Source organism: Oncorhynchus mykiss, chromosome 15 (assembly GCF_013265735.2).
Source record: "Oncorhynchus mykiss isolate Arlee chromosome 15, USDA_OmykA_1.1, whole genome shotgun sequence".
Classification (NCBI taxonomy): domain Eukaryota; kingdom Metazoa; phylum Chordata; class Actinopteri; order Salmoniformes; family Salmonidae; genus Oncorhynchus; species Oncorhynchus mykiss.
Genome location: NC_048579.1, coordinates 41,891,835 through 41,917,443, shown reverse-complemented (window position 1 = coordinate 41,917,443; position 25,609 = coordinate 41,891,835). Strand labels below are relative to the sequence as shown.

Below are 25,609 nucleotides of genomic sequence, written 5' to 3'. Positions count from 1 at the left end.
TTCTATAGCAATATAGAGTGGGAATGCAGCTGTGCGTTTTAACAATTTAAAGGCACTGCAGTAGATAAATGTTTTTATCTCGTACAGGAGCGGAATCTGGCTATGGCGCACCAGTCTGCGTAATCAGAGCCAGAGTAGGCCTTTATGAAAACAAGCCAATTGCCACATGGGCCTGTCATCATTCAATTTGAACTGGACTGTGTGTTTACAGGCAGTAAGGCCTGCCCTCATTCACTTTGAACTGGACTGTGTGTTTACAGTCAGTAGCAACAGCGTGGCTTTAGATCATTAGAAGGCATTCGCCAAAAGCCACAAAATACACCTGAATGGATTTCTACAAATACCACCGGAGTCCTCTTCCATTTGGGAACTGTACAGTCCTATTGATGAAACAAACATGAAAAGGCTGGCTCTTTCTCCCTGAGTTATGCACATCAACAAGATCAAGATCAACAACTAATGCTAGCCAGAGCAAGATGTGCTAAAATCTAATGAAGGACCATTAGATAAACCCCCTCAAACTTTTTCAGCTAGTTGACCATGAACATTACACTGGTAAATGTTGGGGAATTGTATCCTACTCGTCCTTCTGCAGCTGGCCTGCCAATCTATGCTTGTCTCAACCAAGCACCCAAGCTAACTGGCTAAACTTGGCTAGCTTTTTCCTGACACAAATGAGCGAACACCTCACTGACCATCTTACTCGCACAATGAGAGTTGGTTAGGCTCTTTACATGTTATCTAGAGCATTCGTGAACTTACTTTCAAGTTATTGCTAGCTAACCAAATGACACCTGCAGCATCTCTAGCTGTGTATAGCCACTGAAAAACGATATGAGGGGAAAAAGTCAGTCACTCACCCACTCCTCCAATGACATGACATCCTCCTAGCAGCTAGCTATCTAGCGAGCATTAGGCTCCATGTTTTTAGCTTGCTACATGAATAGATACACTAGCCTAGGCCAGCTGTGATTTACAACCTGATAGCAATATTTTTTGGACTACCCAGAAATGTATTGGTGAATTATATTATTCATGCATTGAACTGCAGCCATCTTTTCTGACAATAATGCCTTAGTGTAGGTCATGGAATGTTGAGTCAGTTATAATTTGTGAAGTTGGTTTTGGAGCATAAACTGGGAATTTTATATTTTTGGCTGATAATATTTTTGGCTGTTAAATATCTGCGAAGTAGTTAATGCTGTCAGTTTCACTTTAAATATTGTGTGGATGAAGGGCAGGTGTGTGGCGGCTGGGTTGAATAGCCTAAAGACCAAACAATCATGTGCCTTTTATTGAGGAGAGGCTTCTGTCTGGGCACTCTACCATAAAGGCCTGATTGGTGGAGAGCTGCAGAGATGGTTGTCCTTTTGGATGGTTCTCCCATCCCCACAGAGGAACTCTGGAGCTTGGTCAGAGTGACCATCGGGTTCTTGGTCACCTCCCTGACCAAGGCCTTTCTCCCCCTGTTGCTCAATTTGGCCAAATGGCCAACTCTAGGATGAGTCTTGGTGGTTCCAAGCATCTTCCATTTAAGAATGATGGAGGCCACTGTGTTCTTGGGGACACTCAATGCGGCATACATTTTTTTGGTACACTTCCCCAGATCTGTGCCTCGACCCAATCCAGTCTCCAAGCTTTACGGACAATTTATTTTGGCCTCATGGCTTGGATTTTGCTCGGACATGCACCTTAAATAGACAAGTGTGTGTCTATCCAAATCATGTCCAATCATTTGAAATTCTCACAGGTGCACTCCAATCAAGTTGTAGAAACATCTCAAGGATGATCAATGGAAACAGGATGCACCTGTGCTCAATTGAATCTCATAGCAAAGGGTCTGAATACTTATGTAAAGGTATTTCTGTTTTTTATTTGTAATACATTTGCAAAACATTTCTAAAAACATTTTAACTTTAACTATGGGGTATTTGTTGTGTGTAGATTGAGGATTATATATATTTTTAATCCGTTTTAGAATAAGTCTGTAACAAAATGTGGAGAAGGACAACAACTAACCGAGCCACTGCCTGTTAACCCCGCTATCGTCCAGAAGGCGAGGTCAGTACAGGTGCATCAAAGCTGGGACCGAGAGTCTGAAAAACAGCTTCTATGTCAAGGCCATCGGACTGTTAAACAGCCATCACTAACATAATAGAGGCTGCTCCCTATAGTCATAGACTAGAAATCACTGGCCACTTTAAGGAATGGAACACTAGTCACTTTAATAATATTTACATATCTGGCATTACTCATCTCATATGTATATACTGTTTTCTATACTATTCTACTGTATCTTAGTCTATGTATTACTCATCTCATATGTAAATACTGTTTTCTATACTATTCTACTGTATCTTAGTCTATGTATTACTCATCTCATATGTATATACTGTATTATATACTATTCTACTGTATCTTAGTCTATGTATTACTCATCTCATATGTAAATACTGTATTCTATCCTATTCTACTGTATCTTAGTCTGCTGCTCTGACATTGCTTGCCCAAATATTTATATATTCATAATTCATCCCTTTACTTTAGATTTGTGTGTGTTGTGAAATATGTTTAATATTATACGACACTGTTAGAGATAGAAACTCAAGCGTTTCGCTACATCCGCAATAACATCTGCTAAACACGTGTATGTGACAAATACAATTTGATTTTATGTGAAAAGGGGTTAGGGTCTGAAAACTCTCAGAATGCACTCTAGGCCCACCCACTTGGGAGCCATACCAACAGATACTCCTGTGTACCCCCACCCATCTCCCCCTTTTGACTGTCCCGCAAGTAAAGAAGCCAGATGTGGAGGTCTGGTCGGTTGGATGTACTGCCAAGTATGGTACAGAAATTAACATTAAATTATATGGCAGCAGCTGGTGGACATTCCTGCAGTCAGCATGCGCGCTCCCTCAACTTGAGACATGTAGCATTGTGTTGTGTGACAAACTGCACAGTGACCTTTTATTGCCCCCCAACACAAGGTGCACCTGTGTAATGATCGTGCTGTTTAATCAGCATCTTGATATACCACACCTGTCAGGTGGATGGATTGTCTTGACAAAGGATAAATAAACGCTCACTAACAGATGTATACACATTTGTGCACAACATTTTAAAGAAATAAAGTTTTTTGTGCATATGGAACATTTCTGTTGTCTTTTATTTCAACTCGTAAAGTGCTGGTCCCATCTTTCATATGTTGTTTCATATTTTTGTTCAGTATATATTACAGACAAGTGGACTAACAAAAATCCGGCACCCCTGTTACAATTTTTGCCATTGCTGACGGTAGCCTACAGCGCATTCTCTGTATTAGCTGGTACAGGCCTCAGATTTTTACTTATAGTCAGGCTGTTGCTAATAGGTTATTAGCAATTGCGGGCGGGTGCGGGTGACCCTTGCACAACTAACACACACTCAGTCTCACACTGAGTGTGTGTTGGGATGTATCTGGGTCAATATCGATTGTCTGGATGGGCGGAAGTGACCTCTAAGTTAAATTGTCTCTCTTCTGCTCTACTGGGTACCAATTAGTGGCATGGCCATAGAGAAGTCAAGAGTGACCAGTGGAGGTGTGCTGTATGTTGTTCAGACAACCATCTTCATAATAAGTTACCTTTCATAAAACCTGAAGGCTCACGTGGCTTGCTCCTTTTTTCTAATGCCTAGGCCATAGTTCAGCAGGCAAACTAAAATAGTATTTTGGCAGACAACCTGGGTTTAATTACCAATCGGTAACAGTCTGGGGGGGGGGGGTTTTGGGAGATGGAATCAGGGGCAATGGTAGACAGACTGATGTGAGGTCTGAAAAGGGATGTTAAATTATGAAGAGTAAAGAAATGTTTGGGAGGCAAGGGCCACTCTTTTCTCCCGAGCAGGGACCTATAGAAGAATAACTGATGGCTCTCTTAGTGGAAGTGTGATGCTTGGGAGGAGGAGGATGATAGGGCAGGGAGAGGAAGACTGACAGGGCCAGTGTTGTTATGATACCTCCTCCTCCTGTTTGTCACATGAAGAGATTGAGTAATCCCATCAATTCTGGGCCAAACAACAACAGAGCCAACTTGTTTGGCCGGCCTGGCAGAACACACACAGCTGCAAGCTGTTGAGCCCCATACAGCAAAAACCCACATGCACAGCAACAATTTATAGGTTAACAAAACACTAGGGGAATGGGGAATTTACCTAAGACTGATAGTCAATACTTTGACATAGATGTTCTGTTATAGTTTGGCTATCCATTTCTGTATCAGTCATTCCACCTCAAAGTGCACAAGGAAGAGGATTTAGACACACACTATCTCAGATTGTTTTAACATTTTCTGGAGTTAGAATCCCTTGAGATTAGCATTCCTGAAACATTATTTTGTTGAAATATAATTTGATCTCTGAGAAATTAAGCTAATTGATTGCACCCAAATTGGCCATTTTTAATTTATAGGATTCATGTCTTCAATAAATATAGTACCTAACATCTGATTTGTACCATAACACGATTTTGAGCATAATTCTTCCTAATAATGTATTAGACATGAGGAATCGAATAAAATGATCAATAGCCACCTACAGGCCCTCCACACATCCCATCCCAACAACCAGTATACAATATTAGTTCTGTCTGACAACCTAATGTAATGTTCTCTCTGTGAATCTGGTGATGGTTATTTTCCCCTGTTCAGACAAATTAGACATTGAAGTCACTCTTTACCATAAGTTAGTGTGAAAGTGCCAAGTTTTGCTCACTAGATGCTGCTGTTCCTACTACCACCACACCCTTTTTATGAATTTAATGTCTCTTGTTTCTTAAATGGATCACATTTTCTTTAGCTTTGGGTATAAAACTCATTGCTTTTACCGAAATCCCAACCAATTAAATATTTTTTTGGTAATTTTTAATTGTACAATTTTTTTTAACCCCTTCGTCTCCCCTATTTTGTCAACCAATTACGATCTTGTCTCATCGCTGCAACTCCCCAACGGGCTCAGGAAAGGCAAAGTTTGAGTCATGCGTCCTCTGAAACATGAGGATGCAAATAGTACCCGCAAAACACCAGTCTCAATGTCAACAGTGAAGAGGCGTCTCTGGGAGACTGGTGTTTTGTGGGTACTGTTTAATGAAGCTGCCAGTTGAGGACTTGTGAGGTGTCTGGTTCTCAAACTAGACACACTAAAGTACTTGTTATCTTGCTCAGTTGTGCACCGGGGCCTCCCACTCTTTCTATTCTGGTTAGAGACAGTTTGCGCTGTGCTGTGAAGGGAGTAGTAGACAGCGTTGTACGAAATCTTCAGTTTCTTGGCAATTCCTCACATGGAATAGCCTTCCTTTCTCAGAACAAGAATAGACTGATGAGTTTCAAAATAAAGTTATTTGTTTCTGGACATTTTGAGCCGGTAATCGAACCCACAAATGCTGATGCTCTAGATACTCAACTACTCTAAAGAAGGCCAGTTTTATTGCTTCTTTAATCAGAACAACAGTTTTCAGCTGTGCTAACATAATTGCAAAAGGCTTTAATAATGATCAATTATCCTTTTAAAATGATTAGCTAACACAACGTGCTATTGGAACACAGGAGTGGTGGTTGCTGATAATGGGCCTCTGCACGCCTATGTAGATGTTCCATTAAATATCAGCTGTTTCCAGGTACGATAGTCATTTACAACATTAACAATGTCTACACTGTATTTCGGGTCAGTTTGATGTTATTTTAATGGACAAAAAATGGTCTTTCCTTTCAAAATCAAGGACATATATAAGTAACCCCAAACTTTGAACGGTAATGTATAAAAGCAGCAAATGCCATTTAATAAGAAGGGGCTAAAAGCGTCTTATATGGTGAACAATGATGGGGGGAAAAGGCCCCAAAAAACTATACAGACAATGCCTTAATCAAACAACACTGTTTCATGATGCATCAGTGACATGGCAGGCAGTGTTTTGAAATAATTACTGCTTCGCATACAAGCCAGTGAATTCTATGCATTACAGCTGGATGAGTCAACAGACATGGGGGGTCCTGGCACAGCCCCTGGTAAATGTCAGTTAGGTTTATGGGGGGTCAATTAAGACATCCTCTTCTGCGAACCACCGGAAACCAGGACAACATGAGAGGATCTTTTTTAAGTACTGGGCAGCTTTGTGACATCAACTGGACTTCAGTGGTCAAGATGTGTTGGTATCTGTACTGATGGCGCAAATGCCATGACAGGGAGACATGGTAGAGTGGTAATGCGCTTGCAAGCAGTTGCTCCCGACGCCACTTGGGTACACTGCAGCATCCACCGAGAGGCTCTTGCTGCCAAGGGAATGCCTGACAGCTTGAAATACGTTTTGGACACTACAGTGAAAATTGTTAACTTTGTTAAAGCAAGGCCCCTGAACTCTCGTGTATTTTCTGCACTATGCAATGATATGGGCAGCGACCATGTAACACTTTTACAACATACAGAAGTACGCTGGTTATCAAGGGGCAAAGTATTGACATGTTTTTTTTAAATTGAGAGACGAGCTTAAAGTTTTCTTTACTGACTGTAATTTTCACTTGTCTGACCGCTTGCATGATGACGAGTTTCTTATAGTAAAAAGCAAATCAAATCAAATTTTATTTGTCACATACACATGGTTAGCAGATGTTAATGCGAGTGTAGCGAAATGCTTGTGCTTCTAGTTCCGACAATGCAGTAATAACAAGTAATCTAACTAACAATTCCAAAACTACTGTCTTGTACACAGTGTAAGGGGATAAAGAATATGTACATAAGGATATATGAATGAGTGATGGTACAGAGCAGCATAGGCAAGATACAGTAGATGGTATCGAGTACAGTATGTACAAATGAGATGAGTATGTAAACAAAGTGGCATAGTTTAAAGTGGCTAGTGATACATGTATTACATAAGGATACAGTCGATGATATAGAGTACAGTATATACGTATGCATATGAGATGAATAATGTAGGGTAAGTAACATTATATAAGGTAGCATTGTTTAAAGTGGCTAGTGATATATTTACATCATTTCCCATCAATTCCCATTATTAAAGTGGCTGGAGTTGAGTCAGTGTCAGTGCGTTGGCAGCAGCCACTCAGTGTTAGTGGTGGCTGTTTAACAGTCTGATGGCCTTGAGATAGAAGCTGGTTTTCAGTCTCTCGGTCCCAGCTTTGATGCACCTGTACTGACCTCGCCTTCTGGATGATAGCGGGGTGAACAGGCAGTGGCTCGGGTGGTTGTTGTCCTTGATGATCTTTATGGCCTTCCTGTGACATCGGGTGGTGTAGGTGTCCTGGAGGGCATGTAGTTTGCCCCCGGTGATGCGTTGTGCAGACCTCACTACCGTCTGGAGAGCCTTACGGTTGAGGGCGGTGCAGTTGCCATACCAGGCGGTGATACAGCCCGCCAGGATGCTCTCGATTGTGCATCTGTAGAAGTTTGTGAGTGCTTTTGGTGACAAGCCAAATTTCTTCAGCCTCCTGAGGTTGAAGAGGCGCTGCTGCGCCTTCTTCACGATGCTGTCTGTGTGAGTGGACCAATTCAGTTTGTCTGTGATATGTATGCCGAGGAACTTAAAACTTGCTACCCTCTCCACTACTGTTCCATCGATGTGGATAGGGGGGTGTTCCCTCTGCTGTTTCCTGAAGTCCACAATCATCTCCTTAGTTTTGTTGACATTGAGTGTGAGGTTATTTTCCTGACACCACACTCCGAGGGCCCTCACCTCCTCCCTGTAGGCCGTCTCGTCGTTGTTGGTAATCAAGCCTACCACTGTTGTGTCGTCCGCAAACTTGATGATTGAGTTGGAGGCGTGCGTGGCCACGCAGTCGTGGGTGAACAGGGAGTACAGGAGAGGGCTCAGAACGCACCCTTGTGGGGCCCCAGTGTTGAGGATCAGCGGGGAGGAGATGTTGTTGCCTACCCTCACCACCTGGGGGCGGCCCGTCAGGAAGTCCAGTACCCAGTTGCACAGGGCGGGGTCGAGACCCAGGGTCTCGAGCTTGATGACGAGCTTGGAGGGTACTATGGTGTTGAATGCCGAGCTGTAGTCGATGAACAGCATTCTCACATAGGTATTCCTCTTGTCCAGATGGGTTAGGGCAGTGTGCAGTGTGGTTGAGATTGCATCGTCTGTGGACCTTACCATTTGGGCGGTAAGCAAATTGGAGTGGGTCTAGAGTGTCAGGTAGGGTGGAGGTGATATGGTCCTTGACTAGTCTCTCAAAGCACTTCATGATGACGGATGTGAGTGCTACGGGGCGGTAGTCGTTTAGCTCAGTTACCTTAGCTTTCTTGGGAACAGGGACAATGGTGGCCGTCTTGAAGCATGTGGGAACAGCAGACTGGTATAGGGATTGATTGAATATGTCCGTAAACACACCGGCCAGCTGGTCTGCGCATGCTCTGAGGGCGCGGCTGGGGATGCCGTCTGGGCCTGCAGCCTTGCGAGGGTTAACACGTTTAAATGTCTTACTCACCTCGGCTGCAGTGAAGGAGAGACCGCATGTTTTCGTTGCAGGCCGTGTCAGTGGCACTGTATTGTCCTCAAAGCGGGCAAAAAAGTTATTTAGTCTGCCTGGAAGCAAGACATCCTGGTCCGTGACTGGGCTGGATTTCTTCCTGTAGTCCGTGATTGACTGTAGACCCTGCCACATGCCTCTTGTGTCTGAGCCGTTGAATTGAGATTCTACTTTGTCTCTGTACTGGCGCTTAGCTTGTTTGATAGCCTTGCGGAGGGAATAGCTGCACTGTTTGTATTCGGTCATGTTACCAGACACCTTGCCATGATTAAAAGCAGTGGTTCGCGCTTTCAGTTTCACACGAATGCTGCCATCAATCCACGGTTTCTGGTTAGGGAATGTTTTAATCGTTGCTATGGGAACGACATCTTCAACGCACGTTCTAATGAACTCGCACACCGAATCAGCGTATTCGTCAATGTTGTTATCTGACGCAATACGAAACATCTCCCAGTCCACGTGATGGAAGCAGTCTTGGAGTGTGGAGTCAGCTTGGTCGGACCAGCGTTGGACAGACCTCAGCGTGGGAGCCTCTTGTTTTAGTTTCTGTCTGTAGGCAGGGATCAACAAAATGGAGTCGTGGTCAGCTTTTCCGAAAGGGGGGCGGGGCAGGGCTTTATATGCGTCGCGGTAACAATGATCCAAGGTCTTTCCACCCCTGGTTGCGCAATCGAAATGCTGTTAAAATTTAGGGAGTCTTGTTTTCAGATTAGCCTTGTTAAAATCCCCAGCTACAATGAATGCAGCCTCCGGATAAATCGTTTCCAGTTTGCAGAGAGTTAAATAAAGTTCGTTCAGAGCCATCGATGTGTCTGCTTGGGGGGGGATATATACGGCTGTGATTATAATCGAAGAGAATTCTCTTGGTAGATAATGCGGTCTACATTTGATTGTGAGGAATTCTAAATCAGGTGAACAGAAGGATTTGAGTTCCTGTATGTTTCTTTCATCACACCATGTCACGTTGGCCATGAGGCATACGCCCCCGCCCCTCTTCTTACCAGAAAGATGTTTGTTTCTGTCAGCGTGATGCGTGGAGAAACCCGTTGGCTGCACCGCTTCGGATAGAGTCTCTCCAGTGAGCCATGTTTCAGTGAAGCAAAGGACGTTACAGTCTCTGTCCCTCTGGAATGCTACCCTTGCTCGGATTTCATCAACCTTATTGTCAAGAGACTGGACATTGGCAAGAAGAATGCTAGGGAGTGGTGCACGATGTGCCCGTCTCCGGAATCTGACCAGAAGACCGCCTCATTTCCCTCACTTTCGGAGTCGTTTTTTTGGGTCGCTGCATAGGATCCACTCCGTTGTCCTGTTTGTAAGGCAGAACACAGGATCCGCGTCGCGAAAAACATATTCTTGGTCGTACTGATGGTGAGTTGACGCTGATCTTATATTCAGTAGTTCTTCTCGACTGTATGTAATGAAACCTAAGATGACCTGGGGTACTAATGTAAGAAATAACACGTAAAAAAACAAAAAACTGCATAGTTTCCTAGGAACGCGAAGCGAGGCGGCCATCTCTGTCGGCGCCGGAAGTCAAAGCACAACCCAACATTGCAGAGTTATGTGCATCCTTTCAAGCACACCCTTCTCATTAAGCTGTGGTGAGTTATTCACCATTTTTTATGAACAAATAAGGTTCTATATGTAAGATGGTTAAATAAAGAGCAAATTGATTGATTATTATATTATTTGTGCCCTGGTCCTATAAGAGCTCTGGTTGTGACGACAACTCACTCATTCTTATGTTTAATAAAGGGTGTGTGTGGCAGGCTTACAATGATGGCAAAAAACAACATTTGAGATTGCGCTCATCCTGGTGCTAGAGGGGGTACGCAGCTGGAGGTTGAGGAAGGAGACGCGTTCTGTCTCCTAGAGATGAATGTACTTTTGTGCGAAAAGTGCAAATCAATCCCAGAACAGCAGCAAAGAACCGTGTGAAGATGCTGTAGGAACCCGGTAAAAAAGTATCTATATTGATAGTAAAATGAGTCCTATATCGACATTAAAAAGCCACTGCTCCAAAACCGCCATAAAAAACAGTCTACGGTTTGCAACTGCACATGGGGACAAAGATCGTACTTTCTGGAGAAATGTCGTCTGGTCTGGTGAAACAAAAATAAAACTGCTTGGCTGTATTGACCATCGTTATGTTAGAGGAAAGTGGTGAGGCTTGGAAGCTGAAGAACACCATCCCAACCGTGAAGCCCGGGGGTGGCAGCATTCAGTTTGGGGGGGTGCTTTGCTGCATGAGGTAGGGACATTGTGGATATATTGAAGCAACATCTCAAGACATCAGTCAGGAAGTTAAAGCTTGGTCGCAAATGGGTCTTCCAAATGGACAATGACCTGATGCGTTCTTCCAAAATTGTGGCAAAATGGCTTAAGGACAACAAAGTCAAGGTATTGGAGTGGGCATCACAAAGCCCTGACCTCACTCCTGTAGAAAAAGTGTGGGCAGAACTGAAAATGCGTGTGTGAGCTTGGAGGCCTACAAACCTGACTCCGTTACACCAGCTCTGTCAGGAGGAATGGGCCAAAATTCACCCAATTTATTGTGGGAAGCTTGTGGAAGGTTACCTGAAATGTTTGACCCAAGTTAACCTTTCTGATCTCCCCATCCCGGATCCGGGATCGTGAATACAGACTCAAGCTCATTACCATAACGCAACGTTAACTATTCATGAAAATCGCAAATGAAATGAAATAAATATGCTAGCTCTCAAGCTTAGCCTTTTGTTAACAACACTGTCATCTCAGATTTTCAAAATATGCTTCTCAACCATTGCAAAACAAGCATTTGTGTAACAGTATTGTAGGCTAACGTAGCATTTAGCACTAGCATTCAGCTGGCAACATTTACACAAAAAAACAGAAAAGCATTCAAATAAAATCATTTACCTTTGAAGAACTTCAGATGTTTTCAATGAGGAGACTCTCAGATAGCAAATGTTCAGTTTTTCCTGAAAGATTATTTGTTTAGGACAAATCGCTCCGTTTTCTGCGTCACGTTTAGCTATGAAAAAACCCCTGTATCCAGGATTGTGTAAATCTATCAGCAAGCTCATTAGCGTAACACAACGTTAACTATTTATGAAAATCGCAAAAGAAATGAAATAAATATGCCATCTCTCAAGCTTAGCCTTTTGTAAACAACACTGTCATCTCAGATTTTCAAAATATGCTTCTCAACCATAGGAAAACAATCATTTGTGTAAAAGTAGCTAGCTAGCGTTAGCATTTCGCGTTAGCATTTAGCGTTAGCATTAGCGTTAGCATCCAGCACGCAACATTAACAAAAACATAAAAGCCTTCAAATAAAATCATTTACCTTTGAAGAACTTCTGATGTTTTCAATGAGGATACTCTCAGTTAGATAGCAGATGCTCAGTTTTTCCAAAAAGATTCCTTGTGTATTAGAAATAGCTCCGTTTTATACATCACATTTGGCTACCAAAAAAAATCCGAAAATTCAGTCCTCAAAACGCGAACTTTTTTCCAAATTAACTCCATAATATCGACTGAAAACATGGCAAACGTTGTTTAGAATCAATCATCAAGGTGTTTTTCACATATCTCTTCATTGATACATCGTTCTTGGACACATGCTTTCTCCCCTGAATCAAATGGTAAAGTAGAAGCAGCTGGCAATTGCGCACCGAATTCGACGCAGGACACCAGGCGGACACTTGGAAAATGTAGTCTCTTATGGTCAATCTTCCAATGATATGCCTACAAATACGTCACAATGCTGCTAAGACCTTGGGCGAACGACAGAAAGTGTAGGCTCATTCGTTGCGCAATCACAGCCATATAAGGAGAGAATGGAAAACAGAGCTTCAGAAATTCTGCTAATTCCTGGGTGATGCATCATCTTGGTTTGGGGCACTTACAGACAAAATCTTTGCAGATTCTGAAACTTCAGAGTGTTTTCTTTCCAAAACTGTCAAGAATATGCATAGTCGAGCATCTTTTCGTGACAAAATATCGCGCTTAAAACGGGAACGTTTTTTATCCAAAAATGAAATAGCGCCCCTAGAGCTCTAACAGGTTAAACCATTTTAAGGCAATGCAACCAAATACAACTTGAGTGTATGTAAACTTCTGACCCACTGGGAATGTGATGAAAGAAATGAAATCTGAAAAATCATTCTCACTACTATTATTCTGACATTTCACGTTCTTAAAATAGTGGTGATCCTAACTGACCTTAGACGGGGAGTTTCTGATAGGATTAAATGTCAGGAATTGTGAAACAAAATCGAAATGTATTTGGCTAATGTGTATGTCAACTTCCGACTTCAACTGTAGTTGCAATGGCAACAGAAGTAACTTTTTAGATGTGTCATTTTTTTTTAGATTCAATTATATTAACCACATGACAATGATTTAGACATACAAAGACTATTATTATTCCACGAAATGTGCATATGAAAATCATAACTGGCATGCAGATCATTTGAAATGGTAAAATAAATTGGTGCTCCAAAACGGACAAGGTTGCAGACCCTTGGCATAGCCTATTCCCGGCAACTTCTGGAGCGTAACGGCAGAATCTGTGAAGGCCAGCAGTAGCGGGAGGAGGCTCGGGCACATGTTTTTCTTCTTCTGGTTAGGCTAGATTGATCTCTGGCTCCCTCTTGAGATATTTGTCTTTTAATTATTTAATCAAACAGTTTGCTTAAAACATTAGACAAGCTCTGTACATCTACACTGAACAAAAATATAAACACAACATGTAAAGTGCTCATCCCATGTTTCATGAGCTGAAATAAAAGATCCCAGAAATGTTCCATATGCATCAAAAGCTTATTTCTTTAAATGTTTTGTTAAAATTTGTTTACATCGCTGTTAATGAGCATTTCTCCTTTGCCAATATAATCCATCCATCTGGCAGGTGTGGTTTATCAAGAACCTTATTAAACAGCATGATCATTACACAGGTGCTGGGGACAAAATCCACTCTAAAATGTGCAGTTTTGTCACAACCCAGTGCCACAGATGTCTCATGTTTTTGAGGGTGTGTGCAATTGGCATGCTGACTGCAGGAATGTCCTCCAGAGCTGTTGCCAGATAATTTAATGTTACTTTCTCTATCACAAGCCGCCTCCAACTTCATTTTAGTGAATTTGGCAGTACATCCAACCAGGCTCACAACCGCTGACCATGTGTAACCATACCAGCCCAGGACCTCCAAATCTGGCTTCCTCACCTGTAGAATCATCAGAGGGAGGAAAGTTGGGGTGTGGAGGTATATTTCTGTCTGTAATAAAGCCCTTTTGTGGATACAAACTTATTCAGTGGCTGGGCCCTACTCCCTCACACTGTGCCACTGCCCAGTCATGTGAAATCCATAGATTTGGGCCTAATGAATGAATTTTAATTGACTCATTTCTTTATATGAGCTGTAACTCAGCAAAATCTTTAATGGTTACGTTTTCTGTTTTATAGTTTTTTTTCAGTATAGAGAATTGTATTTAAAAAGCATAGGGTGTGTCCTATAAATGGAAAAATGTTGGACAATTGATTGGTCAGAAGAAAAGACTCGGGAAGACCAAGATTTTTTTTCAGCTTAATATGTACTGTTTTTTTATAAATTTATTTATTTATTTTTTAAACTTAGCTAGTCGGCTAAGAAAAAAATATTATTTACAATGACTGCCTACCCTGACCAAACCCTAACCCAGACAACGCTGGGCCAATTGTGCGCTGCCCTATGGGACTCCCAATTTATGGCCGGTTCTGATACAGCCTGGAATCGAACCAGGGTCTGTAGTAAAGCCTCAAACTGAGATGCAGTGCCTAACATGCTGACCAGATCGGACACATCGCGTCCACAAGCGTTGCAAAATAAATGTATACATGTTATTCAATCATTGCACCCACACTGCTCGCCCACGTCAGCGAGCGTCTGTGTGGCCAGGCTCTAAAATAGAAATGTATTATATTTGTGACACTCAACACGTTGCAAATCCGGCCTTTCCCAGCATTGGTTTTTAGGAGTATATACCCACGTGGGTGGTGAATTTAGGTCCACACTCCAGTCGGGAACTAATTTGGTTTACTGTTTTATCGTCGGAGTAGAGGACCTAGTGCATTTCAGGATAAATAATAACCCTATGTTTATAGCCCAGGACAAATGACCTAGCAACAGCTAGCTAGCTAAATTACCATTAATGTTTTAAAAACTTACCATAAATGTTTAATGCTTTTCGACCTTTCTTCAAATTAATATAAATGGCTCAGTTTGTTTTGATATTTCAAGCTGCGTGTCCTGATCGTGTCTGGTGTGGGGGTACAACATCATCATGCACGTGATGGTTAGACTGCTGCGTCACCCGGGAGCCCAGAGCTATATGCAGGGCGATATGGCCTACGTATCTAAAAAAATTTTACAAAATTTTACAATTTTTACAATTATTTTCTAACTTATTAGTGATTCACAATATATACCTCCCTTTTAAATTGTTAACAGTAACAGCTGCGTATGTGATGAATAAAAAAAGTTGGTGCAAAAAGGGTCAATGCAGAGCGTCCGAGTAGCTATTTAAAAAAAAGAAGAAAAAAAACGACTAATTAGCAGGCTTATGGCTTGAAGTTAGAAGCTGTTCAGGGTCCTGTTGTTTTCAGACTTGGTGCCGCTTGCTGTTCGTGATGCAGTCATTTCCATGGTAATGTAGAAGTTTCATTCAAATGATGCTAACTGATTCAATGGAATGTATTTTTTGTAATGTAATTTGAGTTCATTCAACAATTCACGGAACAGATTGATGGGTACTCTTCCTGCTGTTACTTCCTGCTTTTCTTCTATGGGTACATTCAATGACCGGCAGGCCACCCATTATGCCATCATTGTCTTGAATGGGAACACACGTTCTATTCAATTAATCTGGCCCAGGCGCACTGGTAGGATAATGGCGCAGAAGGGGATGGCTGCCATTTTTAAGGGCTCCAAACCAACTGTGCTATTTTGTTTGTTTTTTCACATTGTGACTTATTTGTATCTTATTTTGAACATAAAGTTCCCGCTACCGTCTCTTATGACCAAAAATAACTTCTGTACATCAGGACTGCGATTACTATCCACAGACTGGCAGAATCCATGTTTTCCTTGGATTGCCTTCTGATAATTTGTAGGCGATTGAAAGAACCCACACTTCCTTCCATTCTGCAAGCATACGTGCAATCTTTGGACAATAAAATAGATGGCCTACGCGGAAGATTAAACTATCAACGGGACATTCAAAACTTTAACATCTTATGCTTCACTGAGACGTGGCTGAAAGACGACACTATCAACATACAGCTGGCTGGTTATACGCTGTATCCGCAGGACAGCGGCGTCTGGTAAGACGAGGGGCGGCGGACTATGTGTTTTTGTAAAAAAAAAAAAAACTGCTGGTGCACGATGTCTAAGGAAGTCCTGAGGTATAGTATCTCATGAGAAGCTGTAGACTAGAAGTCGACCGATTTTATGATTTTTTTTTCATTGATATCGATTTATTGGAGGACCGAAAGAAGCCCATACCGATTAATCGGCCAAATTCTTAATTTTTTTTATTTATTTGTAATAATGACAATTACAACAATACTGAATGGACACTTATTTTAACTTAATATAATACATCAATAATATCAATTTAGCCTCAAATAAATAATGAAACATGTTCAATTTGGTTTAAATAATGCAAAAACTAAGTGGTGGAGAAGAAAGTAAAAGTGCAATATGTGCCATGTAAAAAAGCTACCGCTTTAGTTCCTTGCTCAGAACATGAGAACATATGAAAGTTGGTGGTTCCTCTTAACATGAGTCTTCAATATTCCCAGGTAAGAAGTTTTAGGTTGTAGTTATTATAGGAATTATACAACTATTTCTCTCTCTACGATTTGTATTTCATATACCTTTGACTATTGGATGTTCTTATAGGCACTTTAGTATTGCCAGTGTAACAGTATAGCTTCCATCCCTCTCCTCGCCGCTACCTGGGCTCGAACCAGGAACACATCGACAACAGCCACCCTCGAAGCAGCGTTACCCATGCAGAGCAAGGGGAACAACCACTCCAAGTCTCAGAGCGAGTGACATTTGAAACGCTATTAGCACGTACCCTGCTAACTAGCTGGCCATTTCACATCGGTTACACCAGCCTAATCTCCGGAGTTGATATGCTTGAAGTCATAAACAGCTCAATGCTTGAAGAATTGTGAAGAGCCGCTGGCAAATGCACGAAAGTGCTGTTTGAATGAATGCTTACGAGCCTGCTGCAGCCTACCACCGCTCAGTCAGACTGCTCTATCAAATATCAAATCATAGACTTAATTCTAACATAATAACACACAAATATGAGCCTTTGGTCATTAATATGGTCGAATCTGGAAACTATCATTTCGAAAACAAAACGTTTATTCTTTCAGTGAAATACGGAACCGTTCCTTATTTTATCTTTAGGGTGGCATCCCTAAGTCTAAATATTGCTGTTACACTGCACAACCTTCAATGTTATGTCATAATTATGTACAATTCTGTCAAATTAATTACGGCCGTTAGGAATAGACCGTAGTGCCTGTGCCCAAGAACACTAAGGTAACCTGCCAAAACGACTACCGACCCGTAGCACTCACGTCTGTAGCCATGAACTGCTTTGAAAGGCTGGTCACATTAACACCATTTCCCAGAAACCCTAGACCCACTCCAATTTGCATACCGCCCCAACAGATCCAATCTGCAAACTATATTGCACTCCACACTGCCCTTTCCCACCTGGACAAAAGGAATAGCTGTGTGAGAATGCTATTCATTGACTACAGCTCAGCGTTCAACACCATAGTGCCCTCATAGCTCATCAATAATCTAAGGACCCTGGGACTAAACACCTCTCTCTGCAACTGGATCCTGGACTTCCTGACGGGCCGCCCCCAGATGGTAAGGGTAGGTAACAACACATCCGCCACACTGCTCCTCAACACAGGGGCTCCTCAGGTGTGCGTGCTCAGTCACCTCCTGTACTCCCTGTTCACTCCTGATTGCATGGCCATGCACGACTCCAACACCATTGTTAAGTCTTCCGAGTATTCAGCAGTGGTAAGCCTGATAGCCTATAGGAAGGGGGTCAGAGACCTAGCCGTGTGGTACCAGGACAACAACCTTTCCCTCAACGTGATCAAGACAAAGGAGATGATTGTGGACTACAGGAAAAAGAGGACCGAGCACGACCCCATTCTCAACGATGGAGCTGCAGTGGAGCAGGTAAGCGCTTCAAGTTCCTTTGGTGTCCACATCACCAACAAACTAACATGGTACAAGCACACCACGACAGTCGTGAAGCGGGCTCGACAAAGCCTATTCCCCCTCAGGAGACTGAAAAGATTTGGCATGGGTCCTCAGATCCTCAAAAGGTTCTACAGCTGCACCATCGAGAGCCTCCTGATGGGTTGCATCACTCCCTGGTATGGTACCTGCTCGGCCTCCGACCCCAAGGCACCACAGAGGTACCTTGCCGTTCGCACTACCATTACTAGTCCTTTCTTCCTGCCATCCAGAACCTCTATACCAGGCGATGTCAGAGGAAGGCCCTAAACATTGTCAGACACCAGCCACCCTAGTCATAGACTATTCGCTACCGCACGGCAAGCGGTACCGGAGCGCCAAATCTAGGTCCAAGAGGCCATAAGACCCCTGAACACCTAATCAAATGGCTACCCAGACTATTTGCATTCTCCGCCTCTTTTGCACCGCTGCTACTCTCTGTTATCATCTATGCATAGTCACTTTAATAACTCTACCTACACGTACATATTACCTCAACTAACCGGTGCCCCTGGACACTGACTCTTTTTTCCCGGTACCCCCCCGTATATAGTCTCACTATTGTTATTTTACTGCTGCTCTTTAATTACTTGTTACTTTTATTTCTTATTCTTATCCATCTTTATCTTTTTATTTTAAACTGCATTGATGGTTAGGGGCTTATAAGTAAGCATTTCATTAAGTTTTCACTGCACCTGTTGTATTTGGTGCATGTGACAATACAATTTGATTTGGTTTTGTACATAATGTTGCTCCTACCGTAGCTTATGACCAAAGAGCTTCTGGATATCAGTACAGCGACTATTCACCTCGAACTGGACAGATTCTTTTTTTTATGAGTCCGACGCGAAGGATATACTGCTTCCTCAAGCCCAGGCCCAAATCCCAGTCATTCTAGTGAAGAAAAATACCTTAATACAGGGGGCGGAGATCAGGGTGGTATTGCTCGCCTCAGGTAGAGTACCTCATGATAAGCTGAAGACCACACTATCTAACAGACTTTTTATTTATATTATTCGTAGCTGTCTATTTACCTCCACAAATCGATGCTGGCAGTAAGACCGAAACTCAACAAGCTGAGGACTAGTTGCTGGGGACTTTTTAGTACGTTCAAACTTAAATCTGTTTCATCTCATTTCTTCCAGCATGTCACATGCAACCAGAGTGGAAAAAAATCTAGACCACCTTTACTCCATACACAGAGACGCACTCGTACAAAGCTCTCCCTTGCCCTCCATTTGGCAAATCTGGCCGTTCTCCTGGTTCTTGCTTACAAGCAAAAACTGAAGCAGGAAGTACCAGTGACTTGCTCAATATGGAAGTGGTCTGATGATGCGGATGCCATGCTACATGACTGTTTTGCGAGCACAGAATGGAATATGTTCTGGTATTCATCCAACGGCCCTGAGTATACCACCTCAGTCACCGGCTTCATCAATACAGTGCATTTGGAAAGTATTCAGACCCCTTGACTTTTTCCACATTTTGTTACGTTACAGCCTTGATCTAAAATGTATTAAATTACATTTTTTCCTCATCAATCTCGAGGCTTTAGTCGCTGCCAAAAGTGCTTCAACAAAGCACTGAGTAAAGGGACTTAACCTGGAAATATCACATTTACATAAGTTTTTATTTTATTTTTTACATTTGCAAGAATTTCTAGCCTGTTTTTGCTTCGTCATTATGGGGTATGTGTGTAGATTGAGAATGATTTGTTATTTTTATCCACTTTTAGAAAAAGGCTATAAGGTAACAAAATGTGGATAAAAGACCTGAATACTTTCCTAATGTACTGTGTGTGTATGTGTATATCTATATACTACCGTTCAAAAGTTTGGGGTCACTTAGAAATGTTCTTGTTTTGAAAGAAAAACACTTTTTTTGCAAATTGATCAGAAATAAAGTGCAGATGTTGTGAATAACTATTATAGCTGGAAACTGCTGATTTTTAATGGAATATCTAAATAGGCGTACAGAGGCCCATTATCAGCAACCATCACTCCTGTGTTCCAATGGCACGTTGTGTTAGCTAATCCAAGTTTAAAATTTTAAAAGGCTAATTGATCATTAGAAAACCCTTTTGCAATTATGTTAGCACAGCTGAAAACTGTTGTTCTGATTAAAGAAGCAATACAACTGGCCTTCTTTAGACTAGTTGAGTATCTGGAGCATCAGCATTTGTGGGTTTGATTACAGGCTCAAAATGGCCAGAAACAAAGTACTTTCTTCTGAAACTCGTCAGTCTATTCTTGTTCTGAGAAAGGAAGGCTATTCCATGCGAGAAATTGCCAAGAAATTGAAGATCTTGTACAACGCTGTGTACTTCTCCCTTCAGAGAACGGTGCAAACTGGCTCTAACCATAATAGAAAGAGGAGTGGGAGGCCCCGGTGCACAACTGAGCAAGAGGACAAGTACATTAGTGTCTAGTTTGAGAAACAGACTCCTCGCAAGTCCTCAACTGGCAGCTTCATTAAATAGTACCCACAAAACACCAGTCTCAACATCAACAGTGAAGAGGCGACTCCGGGATGCTGGCCTTCTAGGCAGAGTTGCAAAGAAAAAGCCATATCTCAGACTGGCCAATAAAAATAAAAGATTAAGATGGGATAAAGAACACAGACAATGGACGGAGGAACTCTACCTAGAAGGCCAGTATCCCAGGAGTTGACTGGAGTCAGATATATCCTACAGTTAAGAAGTCGACCACAAAGTTGTACAATAACAAAGCACGATGAGGCCCAAAACTACGTTTTTGAATGATGATTCATTGAATGCTCCATTGAGACACGAGAGATGTTATACAGAAAACCGATGACACGCATGACGGTACGCACTTAGCAAAGTCAGATGACCTATCCAAAACAACGTTTAGGCCTACAACCAGAAAACAAGATGCACATGACTGATTTAGGCCTCATGGTTTTTAGCGGCTAGCATGCTATATGCTTCAGCTTACAGCACCAATAGCTTCAAAGGAGTTCCTTATATTTGCAGGATGGGTGACATCAGACTGTTTTTGTATTAGCGTTTGCATTTATTTTTAGTTATGTTATTATTAGGCAGGAATGTCTGACACACAGTTAGGACCACCACATGAAATTTAGGAGCACCATACTTTTTGGGGGTTTGTGATACAGCCTATATTTGGCCTATCTGAATTCTAGATACTTCTGAAGCACATGTTGTGCCCTGGAAACTAATATGTAACCCTGTAAATACATTTGATTATTAAAAGCAGTCATATGTAGTAATGACGTTAACAAATCTGCACTCGCTTTTTCTCTAGTGCACTGGGACACAACAGTACAATGAAGCCTTATCATTACAACAATTATTATCTGGGAGATTTCTTTCCTAGGCGCAATATGCTCCTAAAATGAAAGTCCTGGTCACACAGATATTTTGGACACCAAATAAAACACATTGTCAGAATGAGTGGTTTATTAAAAGAACTGTAATGACTACTGCTGTCGAAGAGAACTAGAGGTGAATGCTGGAGATCTTATCACAGCATTACTTCACAATTAGCAGTGGAGAAAATAAAGGCATACGCTTGGGAATGGGAAAGCAACATCCCCATTCCCTATTTCCCACCCTCAATCGCCAAAACATTAGCTGGCCTACCCCCTACAGTTCCACTCTGTTGGCTAAGTTAGTGACTAGATGCAAGCCAATTCTTGGAACCGTTTATGTATAAACTGCATGATAATATGGTGAAGTGGTCACAATAACCGTGTGTTTCCCCTATATGCATTTACCGGCGGTGACATCGAAGCTGCCACTGCAAAAAAAAAAAAAAAACATGTATGTATGCCCCAGGAAGAACCCCCCCCTCCTTTTAATGCATTTGAGCCAATCAGTTGTGTTGTGACAAGGTAGGGGTGGTATACGGAATATAGCCGTATAACTCAAATAAGCAAAGACAAACGACAGTCCATCATTACTTTAAGACATGAAGGTCAATCAATGTGGAGCATTTCAAGAACTTTGAAAGTTTCAAATACACTTCTGTGTATTGATTTTAAGAAAGGCATTGATGTTGATAGTTAGGTACATTCGTGCAACGATTGCGGATGCACTTTTGTTATATCATCCCCCGTTTGAGGTCTGCTGTGATTTGATGATAAATTAACAGGCACCGCATTGATTATATGCAACGCAGGACAAGCTAGTTAACCTAGTAATATCATCAACCACGTGTAGTTAACTAGTGATTATGTGAAGATTGATTGTTTTTTATAAGATAAGTTTAATGCTAGCCAGCAACTTACCTTGGCTCCTTGCTACACTCGCATAACAGGTAGTCAGCCTGCCACGCAGTCTCGTGGAATGCAATGTAGTCGCCGATTTGTTATGAAAACTTGAAATTGGCCCTAATTAATCGGCCATTCCAATTAATCGTCTGACTTATAGTCTATATAAGTCCCACAGTTGACAGTACATGTCAGAGCAAAAACCAAACCATGAGGATGAGGGAATTGTCCGTAGAGCTCCGAGACAGGATTGTGTCGAGGCACAGATCTAGAGAAGGGTACCAAATAATGTCTGCCGCATTGAAGGTCCCCAAGAACACAGTGGCCTCTATTGTTCTTAAATGGAAGAAGTTTGGAACCACCAAGACTCTTCCTAGAGCTGACCGCCTCGCCAAACTGAGCAATCGGTGAAGGGCCTTGGTCAGGGAGGTTACCAAGAGCCTGATGGTCACTCTGACAGAGCTCTTGAGTTCCTCTGTGGAGATGGGAGGACCTTCCAGAAGGACAACCTTCTCTGCAGCACTCCACCAATCAGGCCTTTATGGTAGCGTGGCCAGACGGAAGACACCCCTCAATAAAAGGCACATGACAGCCCGCTTTGAGTTTGCCAAAAGGCCCCCAAAGGATTCTCAGACCATGAGAAACAAGATTCTCTGCTCTGATGAAACCAAGATTGAACTCTTTAGTCTGAATACCAAGCGTCACGTCTGGAGGAAACCTGGCACCATCTCTACGTTGAAGCATTGTGGTGGTGGCATCATGCTGTGGGGATGTTTTTCAGTGGCAGTGACTGGGAGACGAGTCAGGATCGAGGGAAAGATGAACGGAGCAAAGTATAGAGAGCCTTGATGAAAACCTGCTCCAGGGTGCTCAGGACCTCAGACTGTGAGAAAAGTTCACCTTTCAACAGGACAACAACCCTAAGCACACAACCAAGAGAATGCAGGACTGGCTTCAGGACACGTCTCTGAATGTCCTTGAGGGGCCCAGCCAGAGCCCTGATTTGAACCCGATCCAACATCTCTGGAGAGACCTGAAAATATCTGTGCAGCGATGCTCCCCGTCGAACCTGACAGAGCTTAAGAGGATCTGCAGAGAACAAAGGGAGAAACCCCCCAAATACAGGTGTGCCAGGCTTGTAGTGTCATATCCAAAAAGACTCGATGCTGTAATCGCTACCAAGGGTGCTTCAACAAAGTACTGAGTAAAGGGTCTGAATACTTACATAAATGTGATATTTTTATAATTGTTTTTATCTAAATATATATTTGTGTGTAGGTTGTTGAGGGAAAAACACTTCATTAGGGACCATTTAGGCCTACAGAACACATGGTAATAATGTAGGTGCTGTTTAGGGTTTCCCCAAGAGTCACTGGGAATACTGCCCTGTAAATGGTGCCATCCTTCAGTTGAGAATACAACCAATGTTCTTACATATCCCTTGGCACATGTCGTAGGGGTTGGGCCCTGATGTCCTGGGTTTTATTCATTAGTTCAAGTAATCACTCCATTTCAGTACGCTTTCTTCCATTTGGTACCTAGTGAATACAACCCTGGCCACATCCCCAACACAGCCTTTCTTGCCATCCTGGCCAGAAGCCATCCTTGCCTGCCCCCAAGATGGCAGTACATTTAGAATGTCTCAACCAACTTGGTAAAATAAGGGTTGCAATAGAAAATGTCTGTCAAACTGCCCCAACGTGAGGACACCTAAAGGTTTGAACACAAAACAACTCATGTGATTAAATAAAGGGTGAAATAAATGAATGAAATAAACTGTGGCATGACATCTACGTCTCTCTCTCCTTGTTTAGACCTGTCCCGTAACCGTCTGCCAGAGCTGCCCGTGGAGGTGTGTATGTTTGTCTCTTTGGAACACCTGCAGCTCTACCAGAACTGCCTGCGCTCGCTGCCTGAGAGTCTTCTCAATCTCCAGGCCCTCACCTACCTGAACATAAGGTAATGGGCGTGCACACACACACACCAGTGGTGTAAAATACTTAGTTGCACGATGTAGAAATTGCTCCGCCATTTCCTGGTTGCTAAAACTTGGAACAGTTTGCCTAATTTCAGTTCATGACAAAATAAGCTAGTATAGTGTGGAGCAGAGTATCCCTAAATAATGCAAAAGTTACGTTTACGCTTTATTCATGAGAAGAGAGAATGCAGACAGTCAAGTAATAAAGCAGGCAGCATACAATTTTGTGCTGAAACGTAAAGCTGCAATCAATGGGTGAACAGCGCCTGGTGCTGAACATATAGCTGTGTTGCTGTGCAAGTGTTGCACAGCAACAGATGGAGACCAGTCAGGCAATTCATTTCAACAATAATCTTTATTCGACTTGACAAACAACAAGGCGGCTTAATTGGCGTCTCTTTTCTCAGATTCTTGGCCTATATAAAATAACTTGGCCTACCGCAGACCGTTATGAGGCTTAACAGAAACATTCACAAGAAAAGAAAATGGCCTAATAGAGGTGTTTAAAAATATATATATTAGGTGGCCTACTTATAATAGCAACTGGCCAAAAATGTAGCATCCTACAATAATTTAAAGAATAAAAGCCGTTGTCTGAATGTGGGGATCGCCTGCTCCTGTAAAAACAGAACAGAAAATTATTACCTTAATAGCCCTGTATAAGCAATCACAACAATGTTAGTATTTACTACCTACCGTCATATAGGCCACTGAATTTACGACACCATCTTGTGGATGTCGGGTGAGATGGATGTAATTTTAATACGCAAGTAGGCCTTGATTGACTTATGTGAAAGCCGGTTCCTGTCGTGAGTCTATATTGCATTCATAGAGGGAAAGGAGGACTCGCAGGTGTAAGTCGATCCAAACATTGTTAGCACATAAAATGCAAGTTACTTTATTGTGCTGTATTCATCTGAGCATGACACCCAAAATGCACACACGGACTTGGCACTCCGGAGCGCATCGCTGATTTGTTTCGATGTTCAATATGCTCAGTTTGAATTGCCAAACATGCAGAATACGGAGGTGGTCAACTGCTCCTCTCATTTAGCTTTTTCTGAAGAAAACCACGACCTGGTCATGCAGCTCACAGAACCGCTCCAGCGCTTTTCCTTTGCTCAGCCAGTGCACGTCGTTGTGAAGCAGGAGATTGTGGGTGTCCTATGATTCTGTCACAAGCTTACGGAAAATACTATGTTGGGTGCCTGATGTCTCCCTGACAAAGTTGATTATGCGCATGACTTTATCCATCAGATCTTTTAGCTCCCGGTTTAGTCGCTCACAGCGCACACTCTGATGGTTGAGACATTGCAAGCCATTCACATTCATTTGGGGGGGGGGGGGGATTTCCTTCAGCCTTGATTTCCTTGACCAGGCCCCTGTGTCTGCCCACCATAGCAGAGCCCCATCGGTGACCACAAACTGTACTTTTTTTGAATGACAGGCTATGCTGCGTTAACACACACACACACACACACAACTGTGCTAAATTGGTGTTGTCAGTACTCTCATCAATAGCCAGGGAAAAATGCTCAGCCTGACAGC

General features: G+C 42.5%; 1 protein-coding gene across 10 annotated transcripts in view; it reads left to right on the top strand.

The window, feature by feature from the left end:
- Positions 1-25,609, top strand: part of LOC110490082 (DISP complex protein LRCH3) — a 78,924-nt gene that overhangs the window by 1,700 nt on the left and 51,615 nt on the right. For all 10 annotated transcript variants that reach the window (XM_036944377.1, XM_036944374.1, XM_036944373.1 and 7 more), the window contains exon 2: positions 23,898-24,042. In XM_036944377.1, the coding sequence (XP_036800272.1) occupies positions 23,898-24,042 (145 nt within the window). The remainder of the gene's footprint in view (positions 1-23,897; positions 24,043-25,609) is intronic.